The 16,164-nt window shown below is 47.0% G+C and overlaps 1 protein-coding gene across 6 annotated transcripts in view; it reads left to right on the top strand.

Moving 5' to 3' along the window:
* The window catches only part of LOC118369450 (AT-rich interactive domain-containing protein 4B-like), a 262,365-nt gene that overhangs the window by 233,233 nt on the left and 12,968 nt on the right, over positions 1–16,164 (top strand). For 4 of the 6 annotated variants that reach the window (XM_052496725.1, XM_052496717.1, XM_052496707.1 and 1 more), the window contains 3 exons: positions 7,284–7,463; positions 11,274–11,387; positions 13,144–15,446. In XM_052496725.1, coding sequence (XP_052352685.1) covers positions 7,284–7,463; positions 11,274–11,387; positions 13,144–14,144 — 1,295 coding nt within the window. In that variant the 3' untranslated portion in view covers positions 14,145–15,446. Of the gene's footprint in view, positions 1–7,283; positions 7,464–11,273; positions 11,388–13,143; positions 15,453–16,164 lie in introns of those variants that run through there. The other 2 variants (XM_052496727.1, XM_052496726.1) reach the window with 2 other exon arrangements.

The raw sequence follows: 16,164 nt of genomic DNA, 5'->3' as shown, positions 1-16,164 counted from the left end.
AGTCTCCATGCAGTAGGTGTTGAGGTCTGTTCTGATCAGATCCATCATGGAGTCTCCATGTAGTAGGTGTTGAGGTCTGTTCTGATCAGATCCATCATGGAGTCTCCATGTAGTAGGTGTTGAGGTCTGTTCTGATCAGATCCATCATGGAGTCTCCATGCAGTAGGTGTTGAGGTCTGTTCTGATCAGATCCATCATGGAGTCTCCATGTAGTAGGTGTTGAGGTCTGTTCTGATCAGATCCATCATGGAGTCTCCATGTAGTAGGTGTTGAGGTCTGTTCTGATCAGATCCATCATGGAGTCTCCATGTAGTAGGTGTTGAGGTCTGTTCTGATCAGATCCATCATGGAGTCTCCATGTAGTAGGTGTTGAGGTCTGTTCTGATCAGATCCCTCATGGAGTCTCCATGTAGTAGGTGTTGAGGTCTGTTCTGATCCATCATGGAGTCTCCATGTAGTAGGTGTTGAGGTCTGTTCTGATCAGATCCATCATGGAGTCTCCATGCAGTAGGTGTTGAGGTCTGTTCTGATCAGATCCATCATGGAGTCTCCATGTAGTAGGTGTTGAGGTCTGTTCTGATCAGATCCATCATGGAGTCTCCATGCAGTAGGTGTTGAGGTCTGTTCTGATCAGATCCATCATGGAGTCTCCATGTAGTAGGTGTTGAGGTCTGTTCTGATCAGATCCATCATGGAGTCTCCATGCAGTAGGTGTTGAGGTCTGTTCTGATCAGATCCATCATGGAGTCTCCATGTAGTAGGTGTTGAGGTCTGTTCTGATCAGATCCATCATGGAGTCTCCATGTAGTAGGTGTTGAGGTCTGTTCTGATCAGATCCATCATGGAGTCTCCATGTAGTAGGTGTTGAGGTCTGTTCTGATCAGATCCATCATGGAGTCTCCATGTAGTAGGTGTTGAGGTCTGTTCTGATCAGATCCATCATGGAGTCTCCATGCAGTAGGTGTTGAGGTCTGTTCTGATCAGATCCATCATGGAGTCTCCATGCAGTAGGTGTTGAGGTCTGTTCTGATCAGATCCATCATGGAGTCTCCATGTAGTAGGTGTTGAGGTCTGTTCTGATCAGATCCATCATGGAGTCTCCATGTAGTAGGTGTTGAGGTCTGTTCTGATCAGAACCATCATGGAGTCTCCATGTAGTAGGTGTTGAGGTCTGTTCCATCCATCATGGAGTCTCCATGTAGTAGGTGTTGAGGTCTGTTCTGATCAGATCCATCATGGAGTCTCCATGTAGTAGGTGTTGAGGTCTGTTCTGATCAGATCCATCATGGAGTCTCCATGTAGTAGGTGTTGAGGTCTGTTCTGATCAGATCCCTCATGGAGTCTCCATGTAGTAGGTGTTGAGGTCTGTTCTGATCAGATCCATCATGGAGTCTCCATGTAGTAGGTGTTGAGGTCTGTTCTGATCAGATCCATCATGGAGTCTCCATGTAGTAGGTGTTGAGGTCTGTTCTGATCAGAACCATCATGGAGTCTCCATGTAGTAGGTGTTGAGGTCTGTTCTGATCAGATCCATCATGGAGTCTCCATGTAGTAGGTGTTGAGGTCTGTTCTGATCAGATCCATCATGGAGTCTCCATGTAGTAGGTGTTGAGGTCTGTTCTGATCAGATCCCTCATGGAGTCTCCATGCAGTAGGTGTTGAGGTCTGTTCTGATCAGATCCATCATGGAGTCTCCATGCAGTAGGTGTTGAGGTCTGTTCTGATCAGATCCATCATGGAGTCTCCATGCAGTAGGTGTTGAGGTCTGTTCTGATCAGATCCATCATGGAGTCTCCATGCAGTAGGTGTTGAGGTCTGTTCTGATCAGATCCATCATGGAGTCTCCATGTAGTAGGTGTTGAGGTCTGTTCTGATCAGATCCATCATGGAGTCTCCATGTAGTAGGTGTTGAGGTCTGTTCTGATCAGATCCATCATGGAGTCTCCATGTACAGTCGTGGCCAAAAGTTTTGAGAATGATACAAATATTAATTTCCACAAAGTTTGCTGCTTCAGTGTCTTTAGATATTTTTGTCAGATGTTACTATGGATACTGAAGTATAATTACAAGCATTTCATACGTGTCAAAGGCTTTTATTGACAATTACATGAAGTTGATGCAAAGAGTCAATATTTTTAGTGTTGACCCTTCTTTTTCAAGACCTCTGCAATCCGCCCTGGCATGCTGTCAATTAACTTCTGGGCCACATCCTGACTGATGGCAGCCCATTCTTGCATAATCAATGCTTGGAGTTTGTCAGAATTTGTGGGTTTCTGTTTGTCCACCTGCCTCTTGAGGATTGACCACAAGTTCTCAATGGGATTAAGGTCTGGGGAGTTTCCTGGCCATGGACCCAAAATATCGATGTTTTGTTCCCCGAGCCACTTAGTTATCACTTTTGCCTTGTGGCAAGGTGCTCCATCATACTGGAAAAGGCATTTGTTTGTCACCAAACTGTTCCTGGATGGTTGGGAGAAGTTGCCCCTGGAGGATGTGTTGATACCATTCTCTATTCATGGCTGTGTTCTTAGGCAAAATTGTGAATGAGCCCAGTCCCACACATGAATGGTCTCAGGATGCTTTACTGTTGGCATGACACAGGACTGATGGTAGCGCTCACCTTGTCTTCTCCGGACAAGCGTTTTTTCAGGATGCCCCAACAATCGGAAAGGGGATTCATCAGAGAAAATGACTTTACCCCAGTCCTCAGCAGTCCAATCCCTGTACCTTTTGCAGAATATCAGTCTGTCCCTGATGTTTTTCCTGGAGAGAAGTGGCTTCTTTGCTGGCCTTCTTGACACCAGGCCATCCTCCAAAAGTCTTCGCCTCACTGTGCATTGAGATGCAAGCTCTGTACTGGTGGTGCCCCGATCCCGCAGCTGAATCAACTTTAGGAGACGGTCCTGGCGCTTGCTGGATTTTCTTGGCCGCCCTGAAGCCTTCTTCACAACAATTGAACCGCTCTCCTTGAAGTTCTTGATGATCCAATAATGGTTGATTTAGGTGCAATCTTACTGGCAGCAATATCCTTGCCTGTGAAGCACTTTTTGTGCAAAGCAATGATGACGGCACGTGTTTCCCTTTAGGTAACCATGATTGACAGAGGTTGAACAATGATTCCAAGCACCACCCTCCTTTTGAAGCTTCCAGTCTGTTATTCAAACTCAATCAGCATGACAGAGTGATCTCCAGCCTTGTCCTCGTCAACACTCACACCTGTGTTAACGAGAGAATCACTGACATGATGTCAGCTGGTCCTTTTGTGGCAGGGCTGAAATGCAGTGGAAATGTTTTTTCGGGGATTCAGTTCATTTGCATGGCAAAGAGGGACTTTGCAATTAATTGCAATTCATCTGATTTGCATATACATTCTGGAGTATATGCAAATTGCCACCATACAAACTGAGGCAGCAGGCCTTGTGTTTTAGGTTATTGTCCTGCTGAAAGGTGAATTCATCTCCCAGTTGAAAAGCGAACTGAACCAGGTTTTCCTCGAGGATTTGCCTGTGCTTAGCTCTGTTACGTTTCTTTTTTTAACCTGAAAAAAATCCCCTCCTTATTGAGTACAAGCATACTCAATATGCTGCATATAACATGATGCAGCCACCACTATGTTTGAAAATATGAAGAGTGGTACTCAATTATGTGTTGTATTGGATTTGCCCCAAACATAACACTTTATATTCAGGACAAAAAGTGAATAGCTTTGCCCAATTTGTTGTAGTTCTACTTTCGTGCCTTGTTGCAAACAGGATGCATATTTTCAAATATTTGTATTCTGTACAGGCTTCCTTCTTTTCACTCTTGTCATTTATGTTAATATTGTGGAGTAACTACAATGTTGTTGATCCATCCTCAAGTTTCTCCTATCACAGCCATTAAACTCCTTAACTGTTTTAAAGTTACCGTTGGCCTCGTGGTGAAATCCCTGAGCAGTTTCCTTCCTCTCCGGCAACTGAGTTAGGAATGAGGCCTGTATCTTTGTGGTGACCGGGTGTATTGATACACCATCCAAAGTGTCATTAATCACTTCACCATGCTCAAAGGGACATTCAATGTCTGCTTTTATTTTTTTTACCCATCTACCAATAGGTGCCCTTCTTTGCGAAGCATTGGAAAACCTCCCTATTCTTTGTGGTTAAATCTTTGTTTGAAATTCACTGCTCGACTGAGGGACATTACAGATAATTGTATTTGTGGAGTACAGAGATGAGGTAGTCATTCGTAAATCATGTTAACCACTATTATTTGCGCACAGAGTGAGTTTTTATGCGACTTATTATGTGACTTGTTAAGCAAATTTGTACTCCTGAACTTATTTAGGCTTGTCATAACAAAGGGGTTGAATACTTCGACACAAGACATTTTAGCTTTTAATTTTGTATGAATTTGTAAAACATAATTCTAGTTTTAAAATGATGGGGTATTGTGTGAAGTCCGGTGACCCCAAAAAATCTAAATCAATTTTAAATGAAGGCTGTAACACGACAATAAAGTGAAGGGCTGTGAATACCTTCTGAATGCACTGTAACTCACTGTGTGGTGAATACCTTCTGAATGCACTGTAACTCACTGTGTGGTGAATACCTTCTGAATGCACTATAACTCACTGTGTGGTGAATACCTTCTGAATGCACTGTAACTCACTGTGTGGTGAATACCTTCTGAATGCACTGTAACTCACTGTGTGGTGAATACCTTCTTGAATGCACTGTAACTCACTGTGTGGTGAATACCTTCTGAATGCACTGCACTGTAACTAACTGTGTGGTGAATACCTTCTGAATGCACTGTAACTCACTGTGTGGTGAATACCTTCTGAATGCACTGTAACTCACTGTGTGGTGAATACCTTCTGAATGCACTGTAACTCACTGTGTGGTGAATACCTTCTGAATGCACTGTAACTCACTGTGTGGTGAATACCTTCTGAATGCACTGTAACTAACTGTGTGGTGAATACCTTCTGAATGCACTGTAACTCACTGTGTGGTGAATACCTTCTGAATGCACTGTAACTCACTGTGTGGTGAATACCTTCTGAATGCACTGTAACTCACTGTGTGGTGAATACCTTCTTGAATGCACTGTAACTCACTGTGTGGTGAATACCTTCTGAATGCACTGTAACTCACTGTGTGGTGAATACCTTCTGAATGCACTGTAACTCACTGTGTGGTGAATACCTTCTGAATGCACTGTAACTCACTGTGTGGTGAATACCTTCTTGAATGCACTGTAACTCACCATGTGGTGAATACCTTCTGAATGCACTGCACTGTAACTCACTGTGTGGTGAATACCTTCTGAATGCACTGTAACTCACTGTGTGGTGAATACCTTCTTGAATGCACTGTAACTCACTGTGTGGTGAATACCTTCTTGAATGCACTGTAACTCACCATGTGGTGAATACCTTCTGAATGCACTGTAACTCACTGTGTGGTGAATACCTTCTTGAATGCACTGTAACTCACTGTGTGGTGAATACCTTCTTGAATGCACTGTAACTCACCATGTGGTGAATACCTTCTGAATGCACTGTAACTCACTGTGTGGTGAATACCTTCTTGAATGCACTGTAACTCACTGTGTGGTGAATACCTTCTTGAATGCACTGTAACTCACCATGTGGTGAATACCTTCTGAATGCACTGTAACTCACTGTGTGGTGAATACCTTCTTGAATGCACTGTAACTCACTGTGTGGTGAATACCTTCTGAATGCACTGTAACTCACTGTGTGGTGAATACCTTCTTGAATGCACTGTAACTCACTGTGTGGTGAATACCTTCTGAATGCACTGTAACTCACCATGTGGTGAATACCTTCTGAATGCACTATAACTCACTGTGTGGTGAATACCTTCTGAATGCACTGTAACTCACTGTGTGGTGAATACCTTCTTGAATGTACTGTGTGTGTGTGTGTGTGTTTTAGTTTAGTTTATTTTATTTTTACAGGGACAGTGCACATTAATCAACGTTTCAGTAAAAGTGCCGGTTTTAGCCAGCCGGTTAATTTTCAACCGCAGTCCCTGGGCAGGTTATTAAAAACAATTACAATATAGACGATAGCACCATAGACATAGCAACATAGCAACATAGGACAAGCAAGACATAGCATACAGACAGAGCAACATAGAACAAAAAGCAGCAAGACAAAATTAATAAAAGCAACAAAGTGTTTCCATACCTCACAAGCTACAGACAACATGGAAAGCGGCAACACACAGCTAGGGACCATGTTCACAAATCTGATTCACCTTTAGCCATGTCTTCAAGCATTTTGTGAAAGTGTGATATGTGGTGCAGTTATGTGTGTCTGATGGCAGTGTATTCCAGACATGGGAAGCTCTCACAGAGAATGCAGATTTACTAAAGGTGCTTTTCCTTAGGGGAACTATACAGTCACCTCTCATGGCAGACCTTGTGGATCTGCTGCCATATGTCTGGGTTTTCTGTTTAACAAACATATTGAGTGGAGGAGGAGCCAGGCCATTAAGGATCTTGAATACAAGACATGCGTCGGTGTATTGCACAAGATTTTCCCAACTCAAGAGCTTCTAAGGATGTGACAATGATGATGGCTATTGGGCTTCCTATCAAGCACTTTGAGAGCCTGTTTGTAGACAGACTGAATAGGTTTTAATGTTGTACAGCAAGCTTGGGCCCAACTAGTCAAGCAGTATGTTAAGTGGGGGAGTATCATAGATTTGAAGTACAGTTTTGCTACCTCTGTAGTCAAACAATTTCGTATAAATCGGGAATTAGGTAGATTGAATTTAGTTATTTGAATTACCTTTTTCACATGCTTTTTAAAAGAGAGGTTGGAATCAAGTATGATGCCAAGGTACTTAAAATCGGATACCACCTGGAGCTTCTCCCCTGACACATAGACATCTGGCTCAGTAGCATCTGTTGCCCTCTTTGTGAAGAACGTGTGTGTGTGTGTGTGTGTGTGTGTGTGTGTGTGTGTGTGTGTGTGTGTGTGTGTGTGTGTGTGTGTGTGTGTGTGTGTGTGTGTGTGTGTGTGTGTGTGTGTGGTGTGTGTGTGTGTGTGTGTGTGTGTGTGTGTGTGATGGGTTCGGCATAGCAGAAGACCCAACTTCCGTCTCGTATGGATCAATACAACACAACTGTATTGTCCATTGGGTTTAGAACGGCCTTTCCCAACAGCCCCAGACACACACACGTTGAGAGGAGCAGGGTCAGCAGTGGTGGGTTTTGGTCAGAAGACCGATTTCTGTCTCGTATGGATCAATTAAGTTGTTGTTTTCCAGACCAGGAGCAGGGAGAGCCCCACCACCATGGGGGAACAGGATCCCTCTCCTCGCAGAGTAAAGTCTCCCTCCTAGACGGTCCAGGTAGCCTGTCCTCCTCTCACAGCCACTCCAACTCTACCTGCAGTCTGGAGCTCAGTAGTAGCAGTCGGCACGACAACACTGAACACAAAGCCAAAGGTAAGGAACCTCAGCTAACACTGAACACAAAGCCAAATGTAAGGAACCTCAGCTAACACTGAACACAAAGCCAAATGTAAGTACGGAAATGCCTGACAAATAAAGTTTGTTCCTGTTACAATATTTTAAAGCTTTCTGTTAGCCTTGTATGGTACTAGTATAGGTAAAGACTTCAGTCCAATAGCCGACATTAGACAATTGACATTGTAGATGTGCTCAAAAATGCCTGTTCATATGATGGTTGTGTGTAATTTTGAACCAAAGCAGTTTTAGCATCTAGTTTTATTTCAACAGATTACAGAAAGTTACTGAAGTGCTTGGTGATTCAGATACACATCGGGCACCGCCTGTTGGGGATTCAGATACAAATCGGGCACCGTCTGTTGGTGATTCAGATACACATCGGGCACCGCCTGTTGGTGATTCAGATACAAATCGGGCACCGTCTGTTGGTGATTCAGATACAAATCGGGCACCGTCTGTTGGTGATTCAGATACACATCGGGCACCGTCTGTTGGGGATTCAGATACACATCGGGCACCGTCTGTTGGGGATTCAGATACACATCGGGCACCGTCTGTTGGGGATTCAGATACACATCGGGCACCGCCTGTTGGGGATTCAGATACACATCGGGCACCGTCTGTTGGGGATTCAGATACACATCGGGCACCGCCTGTTGGGGATTCAGATACACATCGGGCACCGTCTGTTGGGGATTCAGATACACATCGGGCACCGTCTGTTGGGGATTCAGATACACATCGGGCACCGCCTGTTGGGGATTCAGATACACATCGGGCACCGCCTGTTGGGGATTCAGATACACATCGGGCACCGCCTGTTGGGGATTCAGATACACATCGGGCACCGTCTGTTGGGGATTCAGATACACATCGGGCACCGCCTGTTGGGGATTCAGATACACATCGGGCACCGCCTGTTGGGGATTCAGATACACATCGGGCACCGTCTGTTGGGGATTCAGATACACATCGGGCACCGCCTGTTGGAGATTCAGATACACATCGGGCACCGCCTGTTGGGGATTCAGATACAAATCGGGCACCGCCTGTTGGTGATTCAGAAACACATCGGGAACCGTCTGTTGGTGATTCAGAAACACATCGGGCACCGTGTGTTGGTGATTCAGAATCACATCGGGCACCGTCTGTTGGGGATTCAGAATCACATCGGGCACCGTCTGTTGGGGATTCAGAATCACATCGGGCACCGTCTGTTGGGGATTCAGATACACATCGGGCACCGCCTGTTGGGGATTCAGATACACATCGGGCACCGTCTGTTGGGGATTCAGAATCACATCGGGCACCGTCTGTTGGGGATTCAGATACACATCGGGCACCGTCTGTTGGGGATTCAGATACACATCGGGCACCGCCTGTTGGTGATTCAGAATCACATCGGACACCGTCTGTTGGTGATTCAGATACACATCGGGCACCGCCTGTTGGGGATTCAGATACACATCGGGCACCGCCTGTTGGGGATTCAGATACACATCGGGCACCGTCTGTTGGGGATTCAGATACACATCGGGCACCGTCTGTTGGGGATTCAGATACACATCGGGCACCGTCTGTTGGGGATTCAGATACACATCGGGCACCGTCTGTTGGGGATTCAGATACACATCGGGCACCGCCTGTTGGGGATTCAGATACACATCGGGCACCGTCTGTTGGGGATTCAGATACACATCGGGCACCGTCTGTTGGGGATTCAGATACACATCGGGCACCGTCTGTTGGGGATTCAGATACACATCGGGCACCGCCTGTTGGAGATTCAGATACACATCGGGCACCGTCTGTTGGGGATTCAGATACACATCGGGCACCGTCTGTTGGGGATTCAGATACACATCGGGCACCGCCTGTTGGAGATTCAGATACACATCGGACACCGTCTGTTGGTGATTCAGATACACATCGGGCACCGTCTGTTGGGGATTCAGATACACATCGGGCACCGTCTGTTGGGGATTCAGATACACATCGGGCACCGCCTGTTGGGGATTCAGATACACATCGGGCACCGTCTGTTGGGGATTCAGATACACATCGGGCACCGTCTGTTGGGGATTCAGATACACATCGGGCACCGTCTGTTGGGGATTCAGATACACATCGGGCACCGTCTGTTGGGGATTCAGATACACATCGGGCACCGCCTGTTGGAGATTCAGATACACATCGGGCACCGCCTGTTGGGGATTCAGATACACATCGGGCACCGCCTGTTGGTGATTCAGATACACATCGGGCACCGCCTGTTGGGGATTCAGATACAAATCGGGCACCGCCTGTTGGTGATTCAGAAACACATCGGGAACCGTCTGTTGGTGATTCAGAAACACATCGGGCACCGTGTGTTGGTGATTCAGAATCACATCGGGCACCGTCTGTTGGGGATTCAGAATCACATCGGGCACCGTCTGTTGGGGATTCAGAATCACATCGGGCACCGTCTGTTGGGGATTCAGATACACATCGGGCACCGCCTGTTGGTGATTCAGAATCACATCGGGCACTGTCTGTTGGGGATTCAGATACACATCGGGCACCGCCTGTTGGGGATTCAGATACACATCGGGCACCGCCTGTTGGGGATTCAGATACAAATCGGGCACCGTCTGTTGGTGATTCAGATACACATCGGGCACCGCCTGTTGGTGATTCAGATACAAATCGGGCACCGTCTGTTGGTGATTCAGATACACATCGGGCACCGTCTGTTGGGGATTCAGATACAAATCGGGCACCGTCTGTTGGGGATTCAGATACACATCGGGCACCGTCTGTTGGGGATTCAGATACACATCGGGCACCGCCTGTTGGGGATTCAGATACACATCGGGCACCGTCTGTTGGGGATTCAGATACACATCGGGCACCGCCTGTTGGGGATTCAGATACACATCGGGCACCGTCTGTTGGGGATTCAGATACACATCGGGCACCGTCTGTTGGGGATTCAGATACACATCGGGCACCGCCTGTTGGGGATTCAGATACACATCGGGCACCGTCTGTTGGGGATTCAGATACACATCGGGCACCGTCTGTTGGTGATTCAGATACACATCGGGCACCGCCTGTTGGGGATTCAGATACACATCGGGCACCGCCTGTTGGGGATTCAGATACACATCGGGCACCGCCTGTTGGGGATTCAGATACACATCGGGCACCGTCTGTTGGGGATTCAGATACACATCGGGCACCGCCTGTTGGAGATTCAGATACACATCGGGCACCGTCTGTTGGTGATTCAGATACACATCGGGCACCGCCTGTTGGGGATTCAGATACACATCGGGCACCGCCTGTTGGAGATTCAGATACACATCGGGCACCGTCTGTTGGTGATTCAGATACACATCGGGCACCGCCTGTTGGGGATTCAGATACACATCGGGCACCGTCTGTTGGGGATTCAGATACACATCGGGCACCGTCTGTTGGGGATTCAGATACACATCGGGCACCGTCTGTTGGGGATTCAGATACACATCGGGCACCGTCTGTTGGGGATTCAGATACACATCGGGCACCGCCTGTTGGTGATTCAGATTCACATCGGGCACCGCCTCTCTGCCTCAGTCTCCCACTTTGGGAGAAAAGTATTTATTTGAAGGGACTGAGTCCACATACTCTCCTGTTCTTCTCTCTTCTCTCTACTCTCTCTGACAAAACTAGCATCATGTTCTCACAGTCCTCCTGTCTTCACCTTCCTGTGTCCTTCCCGTCTTCACCTTCCCGTGTCCTCCTGTCTCCTCCTTCCAGTGTCTGCCAGCCACAAGCGTCAGAAGGAACAGCAGGCAGGTGGAGCAGCAAAGAAACCCAAGCCAAACAGAAAGAGCTCAGTGCCTCCCAAGAAGAACAATAACAGAAAAACTGGTAAGGAAGAGAGTGACAGTACCCACTAGTTTACTGAGGCTTACACTAGGGCTGGTGAATCTGAGGCCTACGCTAGGGCTGGTGAATCTGAGGCCTACGCTAGGGCTGGTGAATCTGAGGCCTACGCTAGGGCTGGTGAATCTGAGGCCTACGCTAGGGCTGGTGAATCTGAGGCTTACACTAGGGTTGGTGAATCTGAGGCTTACACTAGGGTTGGTGAATCTGAGGCCTACGCTAGGGCTGGTGAATCTGAGGCCTACGCTAGGGCTTGTGAATATGAGGCCTACGCTAGGGCTGGTGAATCTGAGGCTTACGCTAGGGCTGGTGAATCTGAGGCTTACACTAGGGCTGGTGAATCTGAGGCCTACGCTAGGGCTGGTGAATTTGAGGCCTACACTAGGGCTGGTGAATCTGAGGCCTACACTAGGGCTGGTGAATCTGAGGCTTACGCTAGGGCTGGTGAATCTGAGGCCTACACTAGGGCTGGTGAATCTGAGGCCTACGCTAGGGCTGGTGAATCTGAGGCCTACACTAGGGCTGGTGAATCTGAGGCCTACGCTAGGGCTGGTGAATCTGAGGCCTACGCTAGGGCTGGTGAATCTGAGGCCTACGCTAGGGCTGGTGAATCTGAGGCCTACGCTAGGGCTGGTGAATCTGAGGCCTACGCTAGGGCTGGTGAATCTGAGGCCTACGCTAGGGCTGGTGAATTTGAGGCCTACGCTAGGGCTGGTGAATCTGAGGCTTACACTAGGGCTGGTGAATCTGAGGCCTACACTAGGGCTGGTGAATCTGAGGCCTACACTAGGGCTGGTGAATCTGAGGCCTACACTAGGGCTGGTGAATCTGAGGCTTACACTAGGGCTGGTGAATCTGAGGCCTACACTAGGGCTGGTGAATCTGAGGCTTACACTAGGGCTGGTGAATCTGAGGCCTACACTAGGGCTGGTGAATCTGAGGCCTACACTAGGGCTGGTGAATCTGAGGCCTACACTAGGGCTGGTGAATCTGAGGCCTACACTAGGGCTGGTGAATCTGAGGCCTACACTAGGGCTGGTGAATTTGGCCAGTATGTATTATGCGTCTTAGAGTAGGAGTTGAATAAGATTATATTGATAGGGGGAGGACCTATTGATAGGGGGAGGACCTGATCCTAGATCAGCACTCTGAGATGCATGATACACATGGCCCCTGACTGGCTTCCTACCTCTCCTATTGCTCTCTCCTTCTGGCATCTGAAATGATCAGAACCACAGGAAGATTCTTTTATAGAATCTTTAGAACCAGTTGTCCTTTTATAGAAGCTTTAGAACCAGTTGTTATTTTATAGAAGCTGTAGAACCAGTTGTTCTTTTATAGAAGCTGTAGAACCAGTTGTTCTTTTATAGAAGCTTTAGAACCAGTTGTTCTTTTATAGAAGCTTTAGAACCAGTTGTCCTTTTATAGAAGCTTTAGAACCAGTTGTTCTTTTATAGAAGCTGTAGAACCAGTTGTTCTTTTATAGAATCTTTAGAACCAGTTGTCCTTTTATAGAAGCTTTAGAACCAGTTGTTATTTTATAGAAGCTGTAGAACCAGTTGTTCTTTTATAGAAGCTGTAGAACCAGTTGTTCTTTTATAGAAGTACGTCTTCTGTTCGTTCTAACAACTCTCCAAGCACAAGCAATTCATCTACTTGTATGAGTTGTTGAAATGACAATTACACTTGTAGCTAATTAATATATTCCGTCTGTTCGGTCTCCTCATCCTCCCCCCTACAGCCCACAGCAGTGACAGTGAAGACCAGTCATTGGGCGAGAGCACAGCCAAGTCTTCAGTCTCCAAGACCCATGGTGCAGCAGACATGAAGGGGTCCATCTCGCCCAAGTGTCCCGGCCTGGGACAGGGACGCACCCTTCCATCCAGCCAGAAGTACCACAAGCAGCATGGTGACCCTGACCACCATCACCATCTTCACAGTCGGGAACATCACCGGGAGCGTGAGCACCATCACCCTCGCCACAGAGAGCACCATAGAGAGCACCATAAAGAGCACCCTCGCCACAGAGAGCACCATATTGAGCACCCTCACCACAGAGAGCACCATAGAGAGCACCCTCACCATAGAGAGCACCACAGAGAGCACCTTCACCATAGAGAGCACCACAGAGAGCACCTTCACCATAGAGAGCACCCTCACCATAGAGAGCACCCTCACCATAGAGATCACCCTCACCATAGAGAGCACCCTCACCATAGAGAGCACCACAGAGAGCACCTTCACCATAGAGAGCACCCTCACCATAGAGAGCACCCTCACCATAGAGAGCACCCTCACCATAGAGAGCACCATAGAGAGCACCATAGAGAGCACCATAGAGAGCACCCTCACCATAGAGAGCACCCAAACCATAGAGATCACTCGCACCATAGAGATCACTCGCACCATAGAGAGCACCATAGAGAGCACCATAGAGAGCACCATAGAGAGCACCATAGAGAGCACCCTCACCATAGAGAGCACCATAGAGAGCACCATAGAGAGCACCACAGAGAGCACCATAGAGAGCACCATAGAGAGCACCATAGAGAGCACCATAGAGAGCACCATAGAGAGCACCCTCACCATAGAGAGCACCATAGAGAGCACCATAGAGAGCACCCTCACCATAGAGAGCACCATAGAGAGCACCATAGAGAGCACCATAGAGAGCACCATAGAGAGCACCACAGAGTTTCAACTGAAATTGTTCACCATGAACTGTGCGAACTCTCTAGCTAGCTAACAATTGTTTAATTCCTTGCTCGCTCATTTAGCTGTGTTGGTGTTTACAATGTCATTTTGGCTAGCTAGCTAAATTGTACAGGCTGCATTTAGTCTATATCCATGCGGTTACTATAACAAAACGGGTGGATAAGCAAATCATTTGTGAAACCACGATGTAATGCAGCACAACAACATGGGGTGAGTTTAGAATTCTCAAACATGACAGAATCAATTTGATTGGCTGTTGCGTGCAATTTCAGTCGCGTTTTTTAGTCGCTTCATGTAAAAGCAAAGTTTCCTGTGATGTCACTTGCAAACTGCAACTAAAATTGCATGACAGTTGCTTCGTGGAACTCCAGTGTGTCTGGATAGTTTGGTTCGATACCAGAGACAGTTTACACAGCCTCACCAACCCCTCCAGATATACGCCAGCTACAGGAATTCTCATGTACCATCCCATTTACGCCCCGCTGTACAAGTAGACTTACTTACGAGATGTAAAGCCCTGTGTGACCTCACAGAGAGAGAGAATTGACATGCGGCACACTGTGTTGTTTAGCATTGTAGTCAGAATCACCCCACTGAGTCCTGTCGTTTAAATGTAGTTTCTCTCCATCCCACTGAGTCCTGTCGTTTAAATGTTGGTCCTCTCCATCCCACTGAGTCCTCTCCTTTAAATGTAGTTTCTCTCCATCCCACTGAGTCCTCTCCTTTAAATGTAGTTTCTCTCCATCCCACTGAGTCCTCTCCTTTAAATGTAGTTTCTCTCCATCCCACTGAGTCCTCTCCTTTAAATGTTGTTTCTCAAGCAAGAATTTAGCCAGGTCTTTCTGGAAGTGGTCTGATTGAGGAGGGGAAGACTAGCTGTTATTGGCAGAAAGATTTGGGAACTCTGGGTGTATTGACACATTTATTGCATGGTGATGTCACCAGGCAGGCCAAAACACCATCCCACCAAAACAGGCTGAAATTTCAGGTTGTCTTTTCAAACCGCACTTACACTTATTATCGTCATTTTCACAATTTCACCCTATTTTTCCAACCTCATAGTGTGGAAATATATATAAAACACAGGCAAATCTAATTTTTGACTGCGCTGGGCCTTTAAAACATGTTGTTGTCACTCTAACTCACGCTGAAACCGGTCTTCAAATCTCTTCTTCTCTCCTCACCTAGCGGACCTGGACAAGATGTCTAGTCTGGAGAGGATCTCCTTCCTCCAGGAGAAGCTGCAGGACATCAGGAACCACTACCTGTCCCTCAAGTCTGAGGTGGCCTCCATCGACCGACGACGCAAACGCATCAAGAAGAAGGAGCGAGAGAGTGAGTCATTCCACAATTTAAAAATAAAATGTACCATGTACTGTAATTCCGGACTGAGAACCACGACAGACCTTTTTGAGTTTATCTCTGTATGTCTTGTGGCTGTAGATGTACAGTGCCTTCTGAAAGTATTCATACCCCTTGACTTAATTCCACATTTTACAGCCTGAATTAGAAACGCATTTAAAAAATGATAATCTCACCCATCTACACACAATACCCCATCATGACATCACAATACCCCATCATGACATCACAATACCCCATCATGACAGAGTGAAAACAGGTTTTTATTGAAAATTAAATACAGAAATGTACCTAAGTTACCTAAGTATTCAGACCCCTTTGCTATTATAATCCTTGAGCATTTCACCAATGGGTGAGTGGTGAGACGGAAGCCACTCCTAAGAAAAAAGGGCACATGACCGAACGCCTGGAGTTTGTACGTGAAAGACTGGGATCAGAAGGGAAAAGAATCTGTGGTCTGACGAGACAAAAAGTGAACTATTTGCCCAGAATGCAAAGCACTATGTCTGGAGAAAGCCAGGCACAGCTCATCACCCGTCTAACATTACCGTGAAGCATGGTGGAGGCGGCATCATACTATGGGGATGCTTTTCGGCGGCAGGGACTGGGAGACTGGGAAGGATAGAGGGAACAATGAAAGGAGACAAATAAAGGCTAATCTTTGATGAGAACCTGCTTCAGAGTG

Source organism: Oncorhynchus keta, chromosome 3, assembly GCF_023373465.1.
Source record: "Oncorhynchus keta strain PuntledgeMale-10-30-2019 chromosome 3, Oket_V2, whole genome shotgun sequence".
NCBI classification, from domain to species: domain Eukaryota; kingdom Metazoa; phylum Chordata; class Actinopteri; order Salmoniformes; family Salmonidae; genus Oncorhynchus; species Oncorhynchus keta.
This window is presented reverse-complemented; position numbering and strand designations above follow the sequence as displayed.